This window comes from Vipera ursinii (genome assembly GCF_947247035.1).
Source record: "Vipera ursinii genome assembly, chromosome: 3".
Classification (NCBI taxonomy): Eukaryota; Metazoa; Chordata; class Lepidosauria; order Squamata; family Viperidae; genus Vipera; species Vipera ursinii.
In genome coordinates, this window is record NC_139516.1 from 85,126,283 (window position 1) to 85,151,862 (window position 25,580).

The 25,580-nt window shown below is 38.7% G+C and overlaps 1 protein-coding gene across 1 annotated transcript in view; it reads left to right on the forward strand.

Annotated features, from left to right (window-relative positions):
* Positions 1-25,580, forward strand: part of DPYD (dihydropyrimidine dehydrogenase) — a 597,578-nt gene that overhangs the window by 561,525 nt on the left and 10,473 nt on the right. Inside the window, exon 21 of the mRNA XM_083361143.1 lies at positions 12,091-12,234. Within this exon, the coding sequence (XP_083217269.1) occupies positions 12,091-12,234 (144 nt within the window). The remainder of the gene's footprint in view (positions 1-12,090; positions 12,235-25,580) is intronic.

Here is a 25,580-nt window from a genome sequence, read left to right on the forward strand (position 1 = left end):
TATCTGTGTGCTTATCTAGACCTATTGTTTTCAATTTTTTTCAGGCTATGGCCATGTTACTTTTTTTTAAAAAAAGTTCCCCTGAGTCCATGAACAAAAGACAAGCTATAGTGAGAGAAAATTAGCTGCATTTGGGCAAACCATCCAAGATCCACAGAACAACATTTGAAGAGCCCAATCCTTTCACTGCTATCCCCTTCCTCTTTTCCGTAGGAAGGCCGGTCTTCTCTTCATTCTCCTAAGGGATTTTCTACCCTAAACATAGCACTCCTGCAACTTCTAGCATAATTGCTGGCTGAAACAAGGTTGAGGCATGGCCTCCTAGCAGCCAATCATATATCTTCCAAATTGATCTCATTTTAACAAGGTAGCTAACATCATTTTGTTGCTGTTGTTATTGTACTACCACAAACCAGCCCAGTGGATGTGTCAAGAGAGAATCAATGGGTGACAAAATCATGAGCCCTCACCAACTTGCAATGGAATCCCACCCCTTGTTTATACTGTATATAGTACCTTCAATTTAGTAATAATTAGAATTAATTACTTTTCAGTAACAGAAATGAGTGCCTTAAAAATGCTTTCTATTGGAACAACATACAAGCATTGGTAAATATATAGACAAATCAATGTACAGAGTAAATAATTTCTGACATAAAACATAGCATATAGCAAGGCAGCTTTGTAATAGCAGGCCCTACGATGAAACAGTTGCAATGATAGAGCAGGGAGGCCCATCTTAAATTCACCATTTTATCATAGAGCTCACTGGATGATTCTGGCTCGTTTAAGTATCAATACCACTTTACAATGCCTTGGTAAGGCCACACTTGGAATACTGCATCCAGTTTTGGTCACCACGATGTAAAAAAGATGTTCAGACTCTAGAAAGAGTACAGAGAAGAGCAACAAAGATTATTAGGGGACTGGAAGCTAAAACGTATAAGGAATGGCTGCTGGAATTGGGTATGTGTTCTTTACCAGCCTGCTACCGGCCCTGCAGAAAAGGCAGGGACAACCCCTTTTACAAGAAGGCAAGAGGCTGGAATTACGCCTGCCAAATTTATTGCTACAAAAACAAATAGAACAAGACACAAACCAAGAAACAGGAGCTTTTCAAGCGGTTGCCTTCAGCAAACCAGCCCTCCCACGCATTCCCCCATAAATACAGTTCAGGGCATGGATTCTCTCTGCCTCCTTCCAAGGAGCCCCATTTCCTTCTTCTGTTTGCTCCTACTTGACTGCCTTCTGCGTCGGGCGTCCTTGAACAGGGCCAGCTGTGGGTCATCTTCATCCACGCTGTCAGGCTCACACAGCTGGGTCTGCGTCATGGCCAGATGAGAGGGGCCTGGCTGAGGGCTCTCATCAAGCTGTCCAATCCCCTCAGCAAGCTCTTCAACACCCACCCCTCCTCCTCCTCTGAGTCATCCGACCCAACTGCCGAACCCACAGGCTGACCCTGAATCACAACAGTATGTTACTCTAGTTTAATGAAGAGAAGGGTGAGGGGTGACATGATAGCAGTATTCCAATATCTGAGGGGCTTCCACAAAGAGGGAGTCAAGCTATTCTCCAAAGCATCTGAAGGCAGAACAAGAAGCAACGGATGGAAACTAATCAAAGAGAGAAGCAACCTAGAACTAAGGAGAAACTTCCTCACAGAACAATTAATCACTGGAACAACCTACCTCCAGAAGCAGTTAATGCTCCAACACTGGAAATTTTTAAGAAGAGACTGGACAGCCATTTTTCTGAAATGGTATAGGGACGTGGTGGCGAACCTATGGCACGCATGCCAAAGGTGGCCCACAGAGCCCTCTCTGTGGGCACGTGCGCCATCACCCCAGTCCTAGGCCTTCAGCTGGGTTTTATAAAACCTTTTCGCTTTAGGCCTCCGCCACTGTGTGCAAAAAAAAAAGGTTCAATCAATTTCAACTTCTCGTGGAAAAAAAAAGATCTCGCAAAGTTGGAATTGATTGAATTTTTTAGTCCCACCCAATCTGCCGTTACCACCGCAGCCACACCTGCCCAATTGGCCACACCCACCCAAATGGGCCACATCCACCTGACACCCGATGATACATAAGTGGGTTTTGGGTTGCAGTTTGGGCACTCAGTCTCTAAAAGGTTCGCCATCACTGGTATAAGGTTTCCTGCCTGAGCAGAGGGTTGGACTAGATGACCTCCAAGGTCCCTTCCATCATCATCATCATCATCATCATCATCATCATCATCATCATTATTATTATTATTATTATTATTATTATTATTATTATTATTATTATTCTGTCAACCAAAAAGGGTTTCTTCTCTGAAGATAAACTGAACAGGAACTCTTAAGTGTACTACCTTTAGTACCTAAGTGAAAGATGTGTTATTTATGTAATCAAATCCACAAGGTGAAATCAGTATACAGCTTTTTTCCTTTTGTTTACCTTGTGCATGAGAAAAGCATTGCAAGCCTTGTTAAAATACTAGATGCTATTTATGCAAAGCTTTGCCAGCAGAGCACATTCTTTTTTTTTTTTCCCAGAATGAGGGTTTGGAAAAAGCGGAAAGTAGTGGCAATTGTTAGTATGTTAGGTGTTTATTAAGAGACAGACTGCTGTCATCTTTGCTACAACTTAGTCTGCTAAACTGTCAGAAGTTCATTTACATAAATGGGTGGGAAGCTCTTTCTCGTATATGCCCAACAAACTGAAGACGAAGTGCTTGCCACTGTTTTAATTTCTTTTTTATGTTCCGGTTAGAGAGTAAGTGGAGTGTCTTTCATCTCACAGTGTCATGAATATGGTAATATATGGAAATCACAGAATGATCATGTGCATTGCAAATCTCACATGTGTTTACTCAGAAGTAAATCCATTGAATTCAGGAGGGATTTAGTTTTGTGTATTTTCCACCGGTTTGCAATCTAAATTCAACACATCCTTTACTGAAGGGATTCCTGATAAATTCAGGTCTCTTCTGTTCATATAAAATGCTTATTGTCTACAAAATGACAAGTGGCCAGATGTTCATGAAGCAGAAATCTTTCCATTGCTTGATCCTCCCAACTTTATCTTATGAAGGAATCATTCACTTTGGAACACGTGTTCATCAAGTAAATGAACATAACACTATTTAGTTCCTTTTTCTTGTATGTGTATATAAGTGATGTGAATGTATCTGATGAATATTTTATAATAGATAGACCAAACAACACAGCTTTAAAATCCCAAATGCTAGTGTACTGCCACAAAAAAAAATATTCCCTCATGTTTTGTTTTCATGTTTCAAAGGTGACTGCAGGCTAGAAACCAGTGGGCTGTGAGTTCTAGTCCTGCCTTAGGCATGAAAGCCAGCTGGGTGTCTTTGGGCCAGTCACACACTCTCCGCCCAACTCACCTCACAGGATTGTTACAGTGGAGAAAATAGGAGGAAGAAGGACTATTAGATATTGTTCATACCTTTGAGTTTTTTTATAAAAATAATAAAGGGTGGGAAATAAACAAACAAGAAAGGGAAGGGAAAGAGGCAGGTGTTGTGGTTAAAAAACAACCACGTGCTACTTATTTTCTCAGACTATCATTTGAAGCCACTGCTTAGATATTCCTATTCGAGTAAAACAACCAAGGGATGAATGTGTGAGATCATTAATAATACGTACACATTTTCTTAATGGAGGAACGCCACATTCCTTATTGTTCAGCTATTAAGTGAGTCTATGCAAGAACTTCCCCGTTACATTTCACTATATTGCTAGATTTAGCGTGTGGGGGATGTAGCCTTTATTTATTTATTTGTTTTCTTTTGAGTTTCCACAGATGTTCTGTAGGCAAAATATAATGCATGCACACCCTCTAGGGGAATTTCACTGATGTTCAGTTGGAATGCCTACGGATATTCCACTGGGGCAGCAGGGCTTTCCATTTTTGCTTTGAATGTTCTTATCTGCAAAATTCAGTGACCAATTCATCGATCAGTTCCTTGAACTACATCTTCATAAAAATGCATTGCCTATGTTGTATCATGGCCATATTTCTATTTACAATGACTTTAAAAAGTAATGCATAAAATGAGGTTAGAAATATACAGTAGTAAGCGAACCCAGAATATGATCTGATCTGCTTTTCTGCTCCTTTTTCAAATAGATTTTTTTGTACGGAAAATTTGGGAGTTTGTTGAATCGGTATTTAAGAAAAATGTAGAAAATGAGGGTGGAGGTTGGTTTCTGAACGTTTCCTTACCAGGGTAGGTAACATCTTAAGGGGAGTTTAGGGGATGTCATTGTCAGTATTCCTCTGTTTAATCGTAGAAAATGTTTCCCAGAGTGGATCAGGAAGCCCATAAGAAGTTGCCCTTAGTTTCTAAAATGTAACAAATGATTATTTGGGAGGAGGGGTGTTTCTGGTCACTTTAACTTCTGAAAAGCCGATCTGCTGACAGCAAGTGAAATAATTCTTCCCTAGCATCTCTGGAATGACCATGGCGCTGAATAGCTCGCTGGATTTTATCCTGATTAGTGTTCATCCTCTGGGATTCAAATGAATCAGTGAAGTTCTTTTCACCATGGTAGAGTCGCAGTGGAATTCTTTTTAAATTCCCAAGCGGGATGTGTATATATAAAATGTGCTTGGAAGGCCAGAGGGGGTTTTCCCCGTTAGGGATAGAAATGAGCAGAGAAAATACAGACAGAGAAGTTATTAATAAAAGACTGAGTGAAAAGAACATGGAATTTTTTTTTTTAAAAAAAATTAATTTTTATGCTCAGGAAACTATTTTTTTTTATATATATATAAAATATTCCTTGAAAGGAATCAAAACAAAAAACAACCCCCAGAAAGCATTTCTGAGACACCTGTTTTTTTTAAGCTGTGACATTTCAGAAGATCAGGCAGAAGAGCTGATTCTACACGCTCAATGGCTATTATTTAAAACAACAAAAAGGCAAAATGTTTTAAGATGCCAATAGCATTCTTTTTTTTCTTTTTCTTTTTCTTATTTCTTTCTTTCTTTTCTTTTTTTTTACAAAGGATTACCTGGCATGTGTTCAAACCATTGAAGTTAGGGTTAGGAGGTAAAGAAAAGAAAATCATCACAAATATTCTTAATATACGTTGCTGCTTTAGAATTGTATTTTCTTTCCTTTTGGAATCTGAAGTAGTCCTTGATACAGTATGCTTATTGCATTCCTCCTTTCCATTTATTTTGGATACAAATATATCCATGTCGGCTACTGCATAAAAATAGTTTGGTCTATATATTTGTCATAATGGAGATAATTAATAAATGTTAATAATATTGATAAGATAGATAGATAACCTTTATTGTAATTTTTTTACTGTGGGCACAATGGCACACGCTAAAAATGAAATTTAGTTGCTTGCTCTCAAAGTGTACACGTACTTAACACACATTTAAAAATACTGTATACAACATATGTGTAGACCTACACCCTTACATATAAGTAACATATAAATATTAATGTTATTATAAATAACATTTAATATCTGTGTACTCAGACCAAGTTTTCTTCAGTTCTTTACTTTTTATCAGAATAGTAGCAAACTATAGCATCAGTCGTGTTATTTTTCTCTTCTTTTAATATAATAAATGTTGGGGAGCGGAAATTACAGTAATTTGAAAATGAAGGTATTGCTCAGCTATCTCTATTAGGTAACCAATCCTTAGTTCATAATATGCTCAATTGAATTTAGATTGATCTGTGAATAAATTATAACCAGAACTGGCTTATTCACCTTAAAGCTTTGCTGGCTTAATGTTTCATTGTTGATTCATTATGTTGTGAGTTCTGTATTGACAGTCTAATGCTTTTTATATCTTGATAGGAACAGCTCTACTGATAGATACGGCTATCTTTAAATGAACAGGATTTAACTTATCCAGTGAGGACAAATTCAGCAGTGAATGAATCCCTTGAGAAATACTAAACAAAAATCAAATGGTTACAGGAGATTTGCACAGTTCATCACAAGATTGTTTTTGAAAGTGTTGTGTTCTAGAGATTTGTCTTTGGATTAAAGGAGAGACTGTGTGTTATGCTAAACCAGACATGTCAAACACAAGGCCTGGGGGCCAGATCTGGCCCGCGAAGTGGTTTCATGCGGCCTGTGAAGCCATCCTGGAAACAGTGAGGGAATGGCCCCCACTGCCTTGGCCCTGGCCCAGAGACCTTCCTCCTGCCAGAGACCCTCAGATCTGTCCCACTCCTGCCCAGGCCCCCATAGGCACCCTTGATGCGAACGATGTAGAGCTGGCCATGCCCACCCAGTAGGCCATATGCACTTTAGCCACGCCCACCCAGTAGGCCACACCCACCAAGTAGGCCATGCCCACCTAGTAGGCCACACCCACCCGGCCCCCTGAGGGCAACCGCAATGCTGATGCGGCCCTCAATGAAATTGAGTTTGACACCCCTGTGCTAAACCAAATTGATGAACTGGTCTACCCCATTTGATGTTGGATAGTTTCATATGATACAATTTCTGTTAGTGTAAAAATAATAAATAGAAAGGTTTCCAGTTCTAGAAATGCCTCCTATGGGTCTGAAGGTCATCCTAAGAATGATCTTTGAAGGATAGAGTACCTGCTATTGAAATTTGACCTTTCCCTATCCACATGGCTTCTCATCGAAAGGTATTATGAATACTAATGAATAACATAGATATATAGGGACACATACTGTACATACTATATTGGTTAATAGATCTGAGCTATGGACCATTAAATTCATGATATGGATCTTGCTTCTGTTATGACTATAACTTCACTCTATGCAGTAAGGGAACAATAGTATTCATCTACTTTGCACAATCATTTCTTATAAAGCAGGATGAGCATTAAAAAAATTCTAAGTACTCTTATTATCTACTAACTGCTACTGTGATCAGCATGCCCAGATTCCATATGTCTTACATTTTGTCTCTCAACAAAAATGTTGTTTATAATAACAAAAATATTACACTGATGTTTTACAACATTATACATTTTGACATTAAGACATTTTGAAGGTACCACTCTGTTGAACCACTTTTTTCCCAATAAAATTCAAAGCAGGCTGGCGCTAGCTTTTCAATATCTTCTTGAAAATACGATTAATCCATTTTGAAAAGAAGATATAATTGAATTGTTTTGATAGCTGCCAGTACATCAGATGGTCTTTGAAGATATTTATCCTGTTTATTTAGGCTGCAGCTGTTACTGAAAGCAAGTGTAATAAAACATCCAAAAGTAATTTTTTGAAGTCTAAAGCCAATAAATATTTGGAGGATTGGTAATAGGTGGCAGAGATTCCATCATATGATTTCAAAATTAAGGGTGTCTTCCGTTGTGCTTTGCATTTTTCTTAATGCCTGCTGAAGTTATACAAACAAAGGCAGGAAAGGCACATAATAGTCTGTAAACTCTCAAGATCAAAGCTAGACCACCAGAATGAGGTGAGAGAAACAGGAGCCACAACATAAATCAGTAAGCTGTAAAACAGCCAGAATGCCAAGGTAACTAGATAAGAGAAATTCAGGGAGCAAGGATTTATAATGGTAGAATTCCAGCAGCCTAACTGAACTCTTGAAGATATTTTTATAGCCGATGCTCGTCTTACCTCTACTGCGTTTCGATTGGTTGTATTTTAAGTAATTTCAGGCAGTCTGATACTTTCACTCATGTAGGTGTTCCGGATTGTTCCAGCTCAATGGCAGAGGCCAAGTATTGTGCTGGTATTCTGCTCAGTTGTTCTTAAATATAGTAATCATTCTTGTTAAGCCTTTCCTTATTTAAATATACTTCAGCTATAACAGGAACTGCTTGTCTATCCTCATCACTGTTGGAAAAGCCATTCCTTCCTAAACAGCTTATTTTTTGTCAATATTCATCTAAATCAGACTAATGCATGGCTCTTAGATTTTGTAGTGGTCTGGTGCATGATGAAGTTAATACTGAAACATTTTATAGAATTCTTCCTTCTTTGGGATTTTTTTTTCTTTCTTTTCTATTTTCCTTTTTTTTTTAAGAAGTTGATGAGATTTTGTTTAAACCTTAGTAGGAATTCAGGTAGCGGTAAAAATTTGTTTCAAAACACCTGATTCTCATTCAATGGAAGCTTTGATATGTGCATTATTTTGCATAAACTCACTTCATTTCTCACTCTGTGGGCAAAATACAGTTTTAACTTGCTTGGATTGTCATGAGATTATTAATAATAAACAATAAAAGTAAATTTCAATGTGAACTGTTGGGTGAGAAGACAGGAATTAGACATAGGCTTCTTGTCAGTGCAGGAAATGTGTATTTAATACGATACATCAAGTTATCTTGAAAGTGATAGTGAGTTGCATTAAATGACTATGAAATTGTTATTTAACTTGGCTTACTTAGTTTGATTAAATATTTCCAGATAGTAGAAAGGGAGATGAGGTTGTCCCACAGTATGTTCCATTTTCAAGGAAGAAGCCAAAACTAACAACTTGTTTGGATTCATAACACTATTTTGTAGATCAAATATCATGATTACCTTCCTGAGTTGAAGCTGGCTTTATCCAGTTGACATATTGTCATTATCTGTGGGCACTGATGTGTTCAGAAATTGGAACCAGCATTCTGGCAGTATTTGAAATTTAGCATTCTTCTCCATTACTGCATTATGTGAAAGCAAGACCACAGGCTAAAGATTAAGCTCAGTGAGGTCAAACAGTGAAATTAATAAAATTAGCACTTTCTAGAGTTTGCATAGAACTTACTACTATTATATTAACATATCCAATATCCCTCTAACTGCCATGTCAAAATAATCTAAGACCGTGCTTTATAAAGTTTTGTGGCAAATCCATTTGCTGTAAGGAGAAGAAAAAATAAAATACTGAGTAAATGTGTTTGCTTCTCCAAGTTCTACAGCATATCTATTCATTGAATTCATTTTCCTGCTAATATGAAAATAAACATGTGTCATTTTTCATTGTAGAAGTATTTATTTATATATACAAGACTTTTATAAATGCACAACTTCAGAACTTCCAACTCTGAAATGTACTGCATAAAATGTATGAACATATTGTTCTGTAGGATCATTTTTACACCGTTACACTTACCAGTTTCCTGCATCCCAAATCTTGCAGTCTGTATTGTATATTTTTACCATGACTGGGATAATGCAAAAATCTCAGTAATACTTCAGTTTGTAGCTAAAACAAGGGAAAAAATAACACATTGGAAAACTTTTCAGAATTATGTAAATGAAGCATGGTGACAAAAAAGAAAGAAATAGTCCGGGGAGCGTATCTGAATATTAAAGTTGTAATCTGTGGAAGCAATTTGCTGGAAATATAGGTGCCTAGCCAAAAGGATGTCTAGTTACAAAATGTGTCTTGTGGTGTCCTTTCATATTTGCATCATAACATTACATAAAAATATGGAAAGGATGGAAGTTGTAGCATTGAGGCAACTCATAGGACTATAACCTTGGCACGTGACTGTTTCTATTATTTTGGAATGAGAATGCTTGTTAGATATATGGACAAGTGTAAGGCAGAAAACAGCCACTACCTCTTTACTTACCTGTCAGCTCTCCTGATGGATGGAATTAACAATATGATTTGAGGCTGATGATCAATACCTCCCTATAGGAAGAATAGATGTCCTTATAAATCCACACATATCTGAGGCAGATGGGCAGTTAAGAAATAGGAAAAATAAATAAATACTTGCATACATACATACATACATACATACATACATACATACATACATACATACATACATACATAGGAGCCTTGGTGGAGCAGTGGGCTAATGCCTCCTTAAGTAACACCAGCTGCCTGCAATTAGTGTCGGTTCGCATCCCACCAGGCTCAAGGTTGACTCAGCCTTCCATCCTTCCGAGGTAGGCAAAATGAGGACCCAGATTGTTGGGGGCAATTAAGCTGACTTTGTAATAATGCCGCTTGGGGGGGGGGTGAAAGCCCTAATAAGCAGGCATATACATAAGAATGAAGGCTATTGCTAAGCACATTGATTTGTGCTTAAATTGTAAGCCGCCCTGAGTCTTCGGAGAAGGGCGGGATATAAATGGGATTTAAAAAAAATACATAAAGTAAACAAACAATCAAACAAGTAAGTTGCTTTTCTGGATCCATTTCACTTGATCTTTTGGCAAGATATAGTTCTGAAATTATTTTAGTCATCTTCATAGCCCTAAATCAGAATCAGAATAGAGCTGGAAGGGACTTTGGAGGTCTTCTAGTCCAGCTCCCTATATAGGAGATCCTATACCGTTTCAGACAAGTGACTGTCCAGTCTCTTAAAAACCTCCATTGATGAAGCACCCACAACATCTGAAAGTAAACTGTTCCACTGGTTAATTGTCCCCGCTGTTAGGAAGTTTCTCCTTAATTCCAGATTGTTTCTCTCCTTGATTAATTTCCATCCATTTTTTTCTTCTCCTGCCCTCTGGTGCTTTGGAAAATAAATTGACCCCTTCTTCTTTGGGGCAACCTCTCAAATACTGGAATACTGCTATCATGTCCTCCACCCTTCTTCAGTCCTTGTTTTCTCTAGACTAGCCAAACCCAAATCCTACAACCATTCCTCATATCTTTTTGTCTCCAGGCTCTTAACTACCTTAGTTGCTCTTTTTTGTACTTTTTCCAAACTCTCAACATCTTTTTTGTAATGTGGTGACCAAAACTGGATACAGTTTTCCAGGTGTGGTCTTACTAAGGCTTTATAAAAAGGTACTAATACTTCGCGTGATTTTGATTCTATGCCTCTGTTTATACAACCAAGGATTGTATTAAGTTTTTTGGTTGCTGCCACACACTACTGATTTATGTTTAAGTGATTGTCCACTAGGACTCCAAGCTCCCTCTCACAGTTACTGTTTTTGAGCCATGTTTCACCTAATCTGTACTTGTAACTTTGGTTTTTCCTGCCCAGGTTTAAACCTTGCTTTTCTCCACATTAAATTTCATTTTGTTGGATAGGGCCCATTGTTCAAATCTGTCAAGATCTTTTTGGATCCTGAGTTTGTCTTCTGGGGTGTTGGCTATTCCTGTCAGCTTAGTGTCGTCTGCAAATTTGATGAGTTCCCCTACTGTTCCCTCATCTAAGTCATGTATGAAGATATTGAAGAGTATTGGGCCTAAGACAGAACCTTGTGGTAACCCACTGCTTACTTCCCTCCATGTAGAGTTGTACCATTAAGGACTACTCATTGAGTACAGTTTGTCAGCCAGTTACAAATCCATCTGGTGGTGATGCTGTGTATCCCACATTTTTCTAGCTTATCAAGAAGTAGGTTGTGGTCTACTTTGTCAAATGGAGACTGCTTTAGAAAGAAGGTTGTAGTTTATTGAAGAGAAGAGCCAGACAGAAATTTGGCTCTGGGAAAGCTGACTGCATGTAGCTGGGAATGGGGTAGTTTTATACCTTCTTGTGCTTTTGTGTTTGGAGTTGTTCCTGTTTGAGCCTTTGTATTTCCTGTGTCATGTACTTGGACCTGAGTCTGATTGTGCCCTTTTTGTATTCTGATGGTGGTGGGTTAACCCTATTATGTCCTAAAGGTCATGTCTTTAGAGTTTGGGTGGGGCATGTAGATTTTAGGGGTCTTTGTCTTCCTAATCTCATCAGCTTCCAGCCTCCTGGCTCCAACCTTTTTGAATAGGATTGTCAAATCTGCATTTCTACACACCTGCCCTCTGCCTGGGGTGGGGAGGAGCTGGTTTCTGGGGGCTGGTTTCTGTCTTTTAAGATTTTCTTTCTCCATTACTGTATTCCTTTGGGAAATATAATATTCTGCTTTTTAATATTCTCAAAATATTTCTTTCTCTGGGGGAGGGAGTGCTGTCGTCCCACAATACTTTAAAAAGGAGTGTGGATACTTGATTAGTTAGCAAAACTTACATGCGGCTCTTTAAAAACAAAGTTTTAAAAAATCCTGAAGCACAAAGAGAAGAGATTGGCTTAGCTTTCAAATCCTCAATATAATATGCCTACAACTAAAAACCTGGGATGGAGGGGGTGGGTAGGTTTCTCAGCTTTGTTTGTAGAAGACTGCCATGACTGTAGCAATAATTACATACTTCCTGTTTCTCATAGAAACTTCCCAGCTTTGGCCCCTACCTTGAGCAACGAAAGAAGATAATAGCCGAAAATAAGCTGAAACTCAAAGGACCAAGCAACCTCCTTCCCCAGATTGAGAGAAAGTGTTTTGCTCCAAAGAAGCCCATCCCGGCAGTGAAGGTAAGAATAAATGAAGAGCATCCCTTCTCAAAACAAGGTTTTTGCATTTATGATTGTATTTCGTTCTGTGGGTGTGTGGCTGGCACGTCAATAATCTTGTATACATAATCCCCAACTTTACTTAGTCACTGTGCAAAGTTACAGCAGAACTGAAAAAAGGGTCCTAAGACTTACAGCCCCATCACCGCATCCCCAGAGTCAGAATTTGGGTGCTTTGCAAGTGCCTTGTACACACAATGGTTGCAGTATCCCAGGATTGCCACATGCGAACCTGGCTTCCAACTGGCTTCCAACAAGCACAGTCAATGAGGGAAGAACTTGGACTTGCTTAACGACTGCATGATTTACTTAACAACTGCAGTGATTTGTTTAATAACTGGTGGCAAAATAGTTTGAAATTGAACACAACTCATTTAACAATCACCTTGCCAGGAGGGAAAATTCTGGTCCCAGTTATGACCATAAATTGAGGACTACCTGTAGATTCGTATTGACTAAAGTTACTAAAATTCATGGTTTCTGTGTTTAGGTCACTATTTAGGTGACTAGAAATTGATATTTGTATTAGGTTCGCATGCAGTAAAACAGAGGTCCCCAACCACTGGTCCGTGGACCAATACCAGGCCACAGCATGCCAGCAACTGGTCCACACAAACAAGGAAAGCCCCATCTGTGGGATGCAGGCAACACACAAAACCACACCCCCTCCGGTCCGCAGAAAAACCTCTCTCCACGTAAATGGTCCCTGGTGCCCCAAAGTTTGGGGACCTTTGCAGTAAAATACCAAAATCAAATTTATGCTTAAAATGAACTATATATATATCACTGTAGTGTGGGTTTCTATTTCCAGGGAAGCTAGATTAATTTATACAAGCATTGTGTGTTGGCCTCAGATGGAACAGAAGATGACCTGTGAAAGTGGGTCTTAAGTTTTTTGCGTTGTGTGATCCTTGACACTTTTCCCTTATGCATTTTCCCGTGTTGTAAAAGGAATAGTGACATATGACCATTGTCTGGTTGTGTATCATTGTACTTCCTCTCTCAGCTGCTAGTAATTTACATATTATTGCTATTCCAAAGAATAGTTTTCTGATACCACTGTATCTTCGTGTCTTTTCTCTGTGTACATGAAAACATTCTTTGCACATGAAAACACCAAACAAATATTGTTCTTTATTTATTTTGAGAGGGCTTGGTGCTTTCAAAGGCATTGTCACCTTAGGGGTTTTACAGTTTTCTTTTCCTTGCAGGAAAAAAAATATTGATGAAATCATCAGGGAGAGAAACACCTGCAGTTTCACTGAGGGCTAACTTCGCCATGGCAGATGAAACTGAGAATTGAAAAAAGATGTTGAGGAGAAGTGAAAGAGCAGATAAAGACAAATACACACATGGGGGGGGAGAGAATGAGCTAGGTTTATATTTGGCATTTTTGCTCTAAATAGAATTGAACAATTAGATGAGCATGTAAGCAAGATTCAAATTTTAAAAATAGAAACAATACTTTTAAAAGAATAACAGCTGGTTTGTAATCAAGGATCAGCCCAGTAAAATAACAGCCAAAATAAAGGAAATCCATGAATCAGCAAGGAAAATAGTTTCAAAACACCAGCACCACCAAGAGCCTTGGTGGAGCAGTGGGCTAATGCCTCCTTAAGTAACACCAGCTGCCTGCAATTAGTGCAGGTTCGCGTCCCACCAGGCTCAAGGTTGACTCAGCCTTCCATCCTTCTGAGGTAGGTAAAATGAGGACCCAGATTGTTGGGGGCAATAAGCTGACTTTGTAATAATGCCGCTTGGGGTGTGTGTGAAAGCCCTAATAAGCAGGCATATACATAGAATGAAGGCTACTGCTAAGCTTGTAAGCCGCCCTGAGTCTTCGGAGAAGGGCGGGATATAAATGGAACTAAAATAAATAAAATAAATAAATAAATTCCAACAGCATTCCTGTCTTTTACATCTATAGTCCATCTCTTCTCCAGGAATTCCAAGCGGCTTAGTTGCACTTGCCTTTATTTTATCCATATATCACAAGTCCTGTAAAATAGGCTAGATTGGGAGAAAGTGGCCCTCACTTTCTATTGCTAAAGGCAAATCTGAACATTGTTCTTCCCCATCCTAATGTAGTACGTTGACTACTACAGCACACTGATTTTTCAGTGTTCAATATTCTTATGAATAAATATGCTAATCACCATCACTACTTAAAAATTGAGCCAGGATGGGTAGGGAAATTACTGTAATACCTATTGATTAAGTTTGTTCCTTGTGAAGGATTATTTTTAAATGTAATTATTTTATAGACTATCTGTATTAAGTGACCCTGTCCTCATTTCCCACCTAACAGGTTGTACAATATAATTTTTGTTTTGTTTTTTTTTAAAAAAAAAGCTAAGAAGAGTTCTGCTGAATGAGACCAACAATTTATCTAGTCCACCATTCCAACCAGAAACATGTTAAGAAGCTGACAAATATGAACAAGAAGATGATCGTCCTTGACCATTTTTGGTTCTCAGCAGCTGGAATTTAATTTATACTGCTTATGTGGCAGAAAAAAGAATATAGCCACCCAGACTAAAATCCATTCATAGACCTCTCCCTTAATGTGTCTGGTTCTGCTTTATTTCTGTGCCCCAAGTCTGGCCTGACTCTTGCGGATTGCCTGAACTAGTCCCCACGGTTTTCTTGCCAACTTTTTCAGAAGTGGCTTGCCATTATCTTCTTCCTCGGGCTCCAAGAGAAGGAGAAATCCAAAATTACTCAACTGTCCCCAAGGTAGGAGTCCTGTGGGTCAGTCTGCGTGTGCCTTCGAGTCAGTGTTGACTCCTGGCAACTGCCTGCATGGGTCCCTGCAGATTTGGGGAGTGAATGGCCCAAGAATAGCTGACTTCATGCCTAAGGCAGAACTAGAACTCACAATCTCCCAATTTCTAGTTCAAGGCCTTAACCACAATACAGGCTCTCTTTAAGGCAGGGCTGACTCATGGTCTTCTGGTTTCTAGTCTGATGCCTTTAGCCGTTACCTCGAATTGGCTTTCTGTCCTGGTTTTAAATCATCTGTCATCACATGTAAGTGTAGGAAATTTCACAGTTTAACTGTGTGGAGAAGCAGATACTTTTATTAATCCCAAGTTTCAAAATATATAGTTTTAGTGAGTGAGAACAATGAGCCCTAATACTGTAAAAGGCAAAACACCAAAAGCGTCCTTGTTTTCACATCCCTACTCTGTCTGTACATTGCCTTTTGTTCTTTAAGCTCCTCAGCTCTCCATTTTTGAGGTTTCCACAAATTTCGCCCAACCATATTTTTTTGTCTGATTGGTTTTATTTCTTTCCCTTCCCCTTTCTCCTAGCCCATTCACTCTTTCCTTCAGAAATTGTTTGCAGTGCAGTTTTCATCCGTTCTCTCTGTGTAAAAATCAAAGTAGTTCAACGTTTTTCTTTCATATTGATCACTCACATTTGTATTTAATCCATCTGAATCATTCTAAACCCTCGCCCTTCTTGTTTTATTATTTCTTAAGTAGCCCATTTCTACTGTGTTCAGCTTATTATTATTATTTTTATGTTTCTTCGGATGTACCCAACACTTACTTCCATATATCACAATGGGCAGGGCAGCATTCGTTCCACAGTCCTTTTTTCTGTTCTTAACAAATGTTTTGTAAATATTATATCAAAATCCATGAAAATCATCTGCTTACTCTAATTTCCCCCCGTGTATGTACAGTATATTTTGCAATTGATTACTCCATTTTATTTTCCACTTTAGACTCCTTCCGTAAACATTTTTCCTACTATGTACTTTTGATACACCAATTGTGTTTACTTCAGACTAAAAAATTCCAGACATGATCATGTTTCTTTTCGGGTAATTTCTGTAGCCCATTAATCATCTTGGTTGCCCTTCCAGCTCTATAATACTATTTTGCAAGTGTGGTGATCAACAACTCACAAGTGCTGATTGTGGTGTTCCGGGATAAAAAAGGAACCAATCCTCCTACATCAGTATTGTTTTGCCGGCTTAGTGACCAGCTCTCCAAAGATGGAATCACCATAAAGTTATGCATACTGCCACACTTGGAATCATTAGAAATGATGGGGATGTATTTAAAGGCATTGATGTACTCAGCTGTTTTATTTTCTGTTCCCTTTTGTAATCATTCTAAGAATAATTACATCCTTAGATCATGGTGCACTACAAATCATTTCAAAAATATGTCGAACTGGGCCTTGGAGTCAAAACAGAAAACTTTTATTATGCACATCTTACATATTGCCCAATAAAATTTTTCCCCCTCTCTGACCCATAGTCCAACTTGTACCCCAGCAGCTAGAAAGCTAGATTGATGGCTATTTAAAACAAGGGCCTTTTTATTAGCAGCATCCTGATTGTAGTGCTCCCTCGGGGACAAAAATGAGGTCCATCCAAATTCACTTTTCAATATTGTTTTTGCGAGTGTGGTAACCAGAACTACAGAATAAACAAGCTTTCTTATTTTAATGTTGTTCTGAAGGCATATTAAACGACTTTGGCTCCCTTACTCCTTGGATTTACGGTGAGCTTTAATTGTTTTTATTGTACATAGCCCTGGGCACCTGATAGGTGAGGAAGAAATTTATAAATGCAATAAATACATTAAATAAACTGCCTTTAGTTGCAAAGAATCTACATGAATAATACTGGAGAATTCTACTTAAAAATACCAGCACAAAATTGCAAAGAAAACTGCAAAGAAAATGTTTACAGTTATTATTACTGTTGTTGGTTGCTCAGTGAGCCAGATGTCTAGACTAGGGGACCCCAATCCCTGGGCCGCGGCATGCCACCAATTGATCTGCACAGACAAGGAAAGCCCCATCCACAGGATGCAGGCAGCACACAAAACCCTCCAGTCCACAGAAAAATTTCTCTCCACGTAACTGGTCCCTGGTGGCCAAAAGGTTGGAGACCTCTGGCCTAGACTGTACTTTTAGCCACCTGACAAGTCCTTCCCAAGAGTCTGGGACAGGCAGGTGTTATTTGATGCTGTTAAAGGCAGTGGTGGGATTCAGCCAGTTCGCACCACTTTGGCAGAACCAGTAGCTAATTTTTTGTTGCCCAGGCCCAGAATAGACTTCTGGAAGCGGCATCCACCCAGAGAACCAGTTATTCACATATTTGAACCCCACCACTGGTTAAAGGTATCTCGCCAGATGTAAGCTGTTCCAAGTAAAGCTGCCTTTTGTAATTGACTGGTGGTGATTTTGTCAGTGCTGATGGTGTTCACATGATGCTCCAGGTGTTTTGGGATTGCACCCAAGTTACCTAAGATTGTTGGTACTATCTTTGTTTTCTTTCACCACAGTTCTTCTACTTCTATTTGCGGATCTTTGTATTTTGTGATTTTCTCCAGTTCTTTCTCTTCTTTTCTATTGCCTCCAGGTACTGCAATACTCACTTTCCAGACTTCCTTGCTTTTCTTATCAATAATTGTTAAGTCTGGGGTGTCACGTGGCGGGTTCTTGTCTGTTTGTATTCTAAAGTCCCAGAGCACTTCACCTTCTTCATTTTCTTCTATTTTGTCTACGGTATATTGTGGTCCCATCAGTTCTTGCTTGCAAGCAAATGGTATTTCTTGCAGATATTCCAATGCACTATTGTTTCAATTTGTACTCAGTTTGTGCAATATTATTATTGTTGTTGTGGTGGTGGTGGTGGTGGTTGCATGTATACCTGTTAGGCATGCTTGAGGAAGTCAAGATTTACAAATTTCATTGCCTCCCAAAATAAGCTGCACGTGTCAGCTGGTCATAGATGTAGTATAGTCTCAACTAAAAGGAAAAAAGAAAAAAAAAATACTTGTTTAAAGTGAATTGAATAGAATGCATGTTTCGAAAAAGCATTTTATAGAACATACTGTATCTTTTAAGAATGAATTTTGTTTGACTTTGTATTCTGTCTTCTGGGCAAATACATGGAAAATTGGTGCAACTGATTCATTTACAGCTATTACATTCTGTCAACGTGTAGATTGTCTCACTCATGGAACCAGTTACAAACATTCCAAAATATTTTATTTTCTCTTAAATAAACTCCTTTTCTCCGCTGCCTTTAATATCATTCTTTGGGGCCATCATGGCTGTTGTTCTGCCAAATACAATCTCTTTCATAAGTGGAGGATTATCAGTTTTCAGATATGAAATGGAGCTAGTGGAAGTTACACCCTACCTAGATAAGCAAGCAAAATCAAGTTGGACAGGTTTCTATTGACATTAGGAAACTGATAGAAGGATTGAATGTGACTAAAAGGGATCAAGATCAGATTCACCGTTAAGATTGACTTACGGGATGGACTAAAGCATCTTGCCAAAGGGAGAAATTGCCAAGAGGAGGGGTTTCTACTACTGCCAAGGAGCAGTTTTATGCTGTGCATCTGTGCGTGTTTGTGTCTGTGTGTGTAAAATAGATAGGTAGATAGATAGATAGATAGATAGATAGATAGATAGATAGATAGATAGATAGATAGATAGATGATAGACAGATAGATAGACAGACAGATAGATAGATAGATAGATAGATAGATAGATAGATAGATAGGTAGATGATTGATTGATAGATAGATAGATAGATAGATAGATAGATAGACAGACAGACAGACAGACAGACAGACAGACAGAGTCTGCAGTTGCTGTACAATTAGTTGCCAAGATCATATGGTCTTTCTATCACATCTTAATTATTCTGTGTTACAAGGTGTGAGAGGGAGGGAGGGAGGGAGGGAGGAAGGAAGGAAAGGAAGGAAGGAAGGAAGGAAGGAAGGAAGGAAGGAAGGAAGGAAGGAAGGAAGGGAAGGAAGGAAGGACATGTGCCAATCCACTATCACTGTTCTGGAAAAATACAACCCTGCAATGCTGTCTCATACTGAAGGTGGGTCAGACTTGATCCTGGCCTGCCTTCAGACATGGCCACATATTCGGTGCAAAACACCAATAGAAACATGCATTCTTTTCAGAGGTGAACAATTTGTGTTCCATTTATCAATCCAACCTTTTTTTTTTCTTCGTACTATCTCCAAATAATTCGGAGTAATGGAATGATGTCAGGTTTTTGTCTATATGTTATTTCTCCTGAATACGTGTCTCAGAATTACTAGGGAGTTGCTGTAAGGTGACAAACATTGGACCATTCTCCTTAAACAGCAGCAAGTGCTTTTTCACTTTTTTCTATATTCTGAACTGATGAACAATAAACACTTAGCCAGCATTAAATTCTCCACTGGAGAGTTCTTTGTCACCACACTTCATATTATTACCTTATTATCTGATTTTTCATGACATTTAGAGTTTACTTTGGTTTTCTTAGTTTCATAAGCTCCTTAAGTAACACCAGCTGCCTGCAATTAGTGCAGGTTCGCGTCCCACCAGGCTCAAGGTTGACTCAGCCTTCCATCCTTCCGAGGTAGGTAAAATGAGGACCCAGATTGTTGGGGGCAATTAAGCTGACTTTGTAATAATGCCGCTGGGGTGTGTGTGAAAGCCCTAATAAGCAGGCATATACATAGAATGAAGGCTACTGCTAAGCTTGTAAGCCGCCCTGAGTCTTCGGAGAAGGGCGGGATATAAATGGAATTAAAATAAATAAATAAATAAATAAATAAATATTTATGTTTTTCTTCTCCATTTCACCATATGAGTTATTTATTTCTTCGCCCATCCCTTTCTGTGTTTCCCAAACTGTTTTTCCTATAATTTCATTTAACCCACTTGAGGATCAGTATAAATTGCTTTGCCAGTTTAATAATGTTGTCATTCCATCCACCAAAATGTTCTTTGATTCCTTTCCTCTGCCAGGCTCTGTAAAGATGACCTGTTCATTGGTGAATCGTATGACCCAACTTTGTTCATTTTAGCAGTACAATATTATGTGCCCTTACAAATCTAGATCATCCCATTCCTACACTTAGTCAGCCTCAACTTCTTTTCACCTCTGCATCCTATTTTTTTTTAATCTTTGTCCAGATTGAATTCATGTTAGGATGTGAAAATAAAGGTGCTCACAAATAATCATATAAAGTTACATTTAGTTTTACATCAAGTATTTTGAATTTTAAAATAATGCTAGGGGATTTATAGAAGCCTGGCACTCTGACAAATTAGTCATCAACAGACACATAGTCATAAACAACATCTACATGGTGTGCAAAAAGAAGATCAACAATTCAAAAAGGAAACAAAAAGATCACAACACCTTCCCACAAACAATCAACACCCAGATGAGCATAGATTAATACCAAAATTAACATCAGACCAACAACTGAGGGACCCCTCACTTCAAATATTATGTTTGACTGCTGTGTGAAGTGAATTTTAGAAATTCCGTAGTAGGATCACACAAAAAAAGAAAGGGCAGAAATATTTAAAGGTTTGGTCCACTTGGACACTGGAGAAAGTAAACATGAGTCTTATCAGAAAGGAAAGTATATCTGCAGGCTCTGAAATGAATTCAAAGTTTTACCCAGAGGAAATGTGATCAGGTTCTTGCTTTGCCCAAAGCAGCTGAGAATTTTGGAAGGGATTAGTGGGATAAAACAGTTGTTCCATTTGCTATCACCTATTTCCTTTGTCATTGAACTAGAGCAGGAAGCGCGCAGAACGTACATCAAGAGAGACAAGGTGTTTGGATTTCCAGTAGTTCATATGTGCTGTAGATAATTGATTCTAGCCTTACTCTCCTCCGCTACTGCCTCTCATGACTTAAACTTAATTTCTTGTAAACAAACAGATAGACCCAGAAGGTTAGTATTTCTCTTCCTTTGGACTAGAACACATCATCAATTGTCACCTATCATAATAATACCTTACATAGTACAATTTCAACTATTCTACATCTCCCTCTTGCAATGTATGGCAGTGAAAGCTGGACCATAAGAAAGGCTGAGCACCAAAGAATTGAGGCCTTTGAACTGTGGTGCTGGAGAAGACTCCTGCGAGTCCCTTGGACTGCAAGGCGATCAAACCGGTCAGTCCTAGAGGAGATCAACCCTGACTGCTCTTTAGAAGGCCAGATCCTGAAGCTAAAACTCAAATACTTTGGCCACCTAATGAGAAGGAAGGACTCACTGGAGAAGAGCCTAATGCTGGGAAAGATTGAGGGCAATAGAAGAAGGGGACGACAGAGAATGAGGTGGCTGGATGGAGTCACTGAAGCAGTAGGCGTGAGCCTAGATGGACTCCAGAAGATGGTAGAGGACAGAAAGGCCTGGAGGGACGTTGTCCATAGGGTCGTGATGGGTCGGACACGACTTCGCAACTAACAGCAACAGGACATCTCCCTCTGTCTTTCTCTATCTCAGACATTATCTGTTTCCACCTCTGTTCGTGTGTCGTTCTTCTCAGAATCAGTCACGGCTGCACCTTCTGAAACAGCATCCCTCCAAAGATATGAATGGTACCCACTCTCTTTTGTATGCCCTACCTCCTTAAAACCTGGATTAGGTTCCAGACCTGTGTTGGGGAAAGTGGAAGAGGTTCTTGTCATGCTTTTGTTTTGTTTTGTTTTGTTTTGGTTGTTTTTAGTCCTGGATGTCTTCTTTGGTTTTGTTTATATTTTTAATTATTTTAACTTAGTATTATGTTCTGTCAACTGCCTAGCCTCCACTGAAGTGATGAACCACATGAAATCTAGATGGTGATGCTGACAATGATAATATGATTCCATTTTAGAATGGGCATTCCATGGTCTCATATATACACTCTTCATTAAAAGTAATTCTATTGAATACACTGCATATACAGTTCAAGCCAGTTTGGGATACATGTTAAATTTAGGAGTTAGAATCCTCATACGCAGAAGGAAGTCTGCATTGGTTTCCATATTGATCTTCTTATGTTGAGTTCCATTAAAAGAGGGTGGAGTGGGGGAGAGAGAAAGGGATTATTTGGATCCTGTCATTTTCTTTTAATGCAATTTTCATAGATTTTTTTTGCATTAATTGTCATGTTTTATGCTTTTCTAATCAGGACTTGTATACTTTATTAAGTTAGCATTACAGATGTTTTATTGCTTTGCATTTTTCCTATGAAATGGCTTTTGTACTAGTTTTTTTCCCCCTCTTCTTTCTCATTATACCATCTTTCCCAACCTGGTGTTTTCCAGATAGATGAGGGCATTAAAAAAGAACTTTTTTATTTTATTATTTGACTTTATTGTATGGCTTCAATGTATCTGTGTTCTCAAAGGTGTCCGAATCTATTCGGCTTTTTCACAAAGTATGTTATTCTTCAGAAGAATCAGGTCCCCTTTTTCCTCTTTGGTCGTAACTTAGGTGCCATCCATCTTTCTTACAGTCAGGCATTTATCCCCTCCCCTCTTTTTTTTCTAATTTGCCTTCCCCCATTTCTGTATTGCTGTTGATTAATAACTGCCTGACATATCTAATCTGCAAATCTTTCATTTTCCCAGATATTGTGCTACACACCAAAATAGCTCTTTTCATTTTAAAATGAACAATACGACTTTTCAGGCAGATGTGTGCTCCTTTTGAGTATGTCTTTGGGGAGATATAATACAAGGATCCTGTTGTAGCCTGGATAAAAGGACTGCTCTTAATTTATGCTCTGGTCTCCTGGGTTCACAGTATTTGACAATGTCACAAAACAAGACAATAACCTTGCTAGTAAACCACATCAGAATAATGGGGGAAATGGGGGGAGAGGTCTTGTCTGGGAATTGAATTTTAGCTCTCCATTTAAAGTTAATATCTTGGGGTTACTTCACCTATTTCCTTAGACTTTTTCACTAGTGGAATCCTTCTAATTTCTAAAAGATTTTATGATCAGATTCTTCTTTCTCTCCTTTTTGGGTTATTGGTAAATTTCTAAGGTGATAGATGTGTAATATTACCTCTGGGCTATGAGATCACCTGCAATATTTGGTTACATTATCTCTTGTACTATGCAAAAGTCTGTGGGTCATTTTGGCAACTGTGAGGTGATTTTTTTTTAAAAAAAAAAGACATTGGGGAGGATCATCTGGAGCCATTTGTTGTGTGGGGTGGGGAGGAGAAATCCCAATAGGACTGGTATTTTACTCACAAAAATATTCCTGGAATGATGCTAAATGATGTTGCTAGTTAATTTGGCTGCAATTGTAAGCTGTGGAAGTTGGAAGAACAAGAGCAAGTGCCATCACTCATCACATAGGTTCTCATCCTCCCACTTTTATATTATGATGAACATCTCTTTTTGTCCTCTCCCTGTTTCAAGCCAAACATCTGGTTCACTTTTAATTCACAATACACTTTCTTGGAGGCCTGCAAGGCATAGATTGGCAAGATCTACAACTAGCATGTGATATAAATCTACATAAGCTTAAATTATTAAGCCCCCCCTTCTTGTCCTCACCCATTTTTAACCAATGGAACCAGCATCAATTCCTTCCTTCCTTCCTTCCTTCCTTCCTTCCTTCCTTCCTTCCTTCCTTCCTTCCTTTCTTTCTTTCTTTCTTTCTTCCTTCCTTCCTTCCATTTCCCCCACTTTTAAAGGACTTTGGTGTGCTGCAGGGCAATATCCTCTGGAGAGGCAGAATTTGACAACAGCTCATAAAAATGGGTAGTAAAATTTGCCAGAAATTTTGCAGGTCCTTCTCTCTACACTGCTTTATTCAAATTAAACCTGTATCCTTAGCTCATCCTATTAACATAGGAATCCTTGGATTATGAGAGAAGACTTGGATACAATACAGGCAAGGCCCATATTTAATTGCCTTCAAATATTTGAGCTGAATCCAAGAGTTGCAGTTAAACATTTCCATCACTTCGGTTTAAGGCTGAACTTATGGAAGGCCAAAAGGGTTGGGGCGGATCTCAATTCAAGAGGCTCAAGATGTTCCAGAGAGTGGGAGCCATGGTAGGAAAGGTTCTTCTGCTGGACACTGCCAAGTGGAATTCCTTGTCCAATGTAGTCCACATCATGCCTTTTCAATTATAACCAGTGGACTGGGCTGATACCATTGGGATGAGATAGTTCCTAAGGTTCTTTATCTTGATATGTCACCAATATAAAGTGCCACTGGTGAAAATGTTTAATATCATTATATTGCAGTTTCATTGTACACTTTTTGTGTACAGTATACTTTTTTGTGAAGTATACTGTCTTATTGTCCAGTTCAATTAGAATGTTGCCATTTTTGGAAGCAGTCCTGTGTTTATCTTAATTTATAGTTTGTTTTGAGCTTGAGAATTGGACAGTATCCAGCACAGCATGGCAACAATGGCTGAAATAAAATGATTCCATTCCACGATTTGAATCTACTTCTTAACCATCACCACCATCCCGATCTGTAGAGCACTGACAAATTAAAAATCTATTTGAGTTCTATTTTCTCTTCTGCTTCTGTTTTCCCAGCAGCTAAACTGTTTTGACTATGGAATTAGATCATTACCATCAAAACTATCCACTGGCTTTGGTTTTGTTCACACACCTGATAGCCCTACTGACAAAAGATGAGCCACACAGATGTCACCAAGGGCAGAATTAGGAAGCAATAGCATAACAGAGGTCTAATTAAGGGCAAGATTTGGCCGGTGGAATTCTCATTACTGAACTTAATGCACCAGTCAGAAAGAACACAGCTTGACTATCAGCAGAACTGGATTACCCTCATACTGAGTTGGCAATTAGGAAAATATCATTATGCTTGTAAATTCAAGCACTGTAATCCAGAGGAAAACAAGATAAGGCAAATATAAAATTCCACAGTGCCATCTTACAATATCTGCCTTTCAGCAGACAGTCAAAAAGAGATATTTTAGGAGAGAGAAAGAAAGCAAGAAAAGGGGATCCAGCAAATTAATCTCAGTGCATATACTATTTTATTCCTAGAGCTGTTTTACTAATCCAAGGAGAATGCTCTAAGGAGGATTAGAGGGCCATAAAAGAGTGTACCTACAAAGCATTTTCTGTTACCTTTGTTGTTGTTATAGCTACATAACTTGTTTACCTGCTACTTTTCATACAAAGAAAATCTCATCAAACCCTTAACACCAAACAAAGCTGTAGATCTGTAAGCATTAAATAAAGTGTCAGAATTTGTGGAAATAAATAATGCATGGAACAAAAGCTATATACCTCTTGTTCAACAATGATGGCGGATGGCAGTAGTGGCTGCCATCTACCAAAGATGATGGGGTGGCAACAACTATTGCAGCAGACCAAATTACACAACAAATCAATGTACCCTGTTGCCTCCTGACCATTTGTTTAGGACGGCAGTGTGCATCAACTCCAGCATACTATCAAAGAATAGAAGGACTTTCTGACTAAAATCTCTGGAAAACTCTAGCTGCCAACTCCTGAAACAGTAA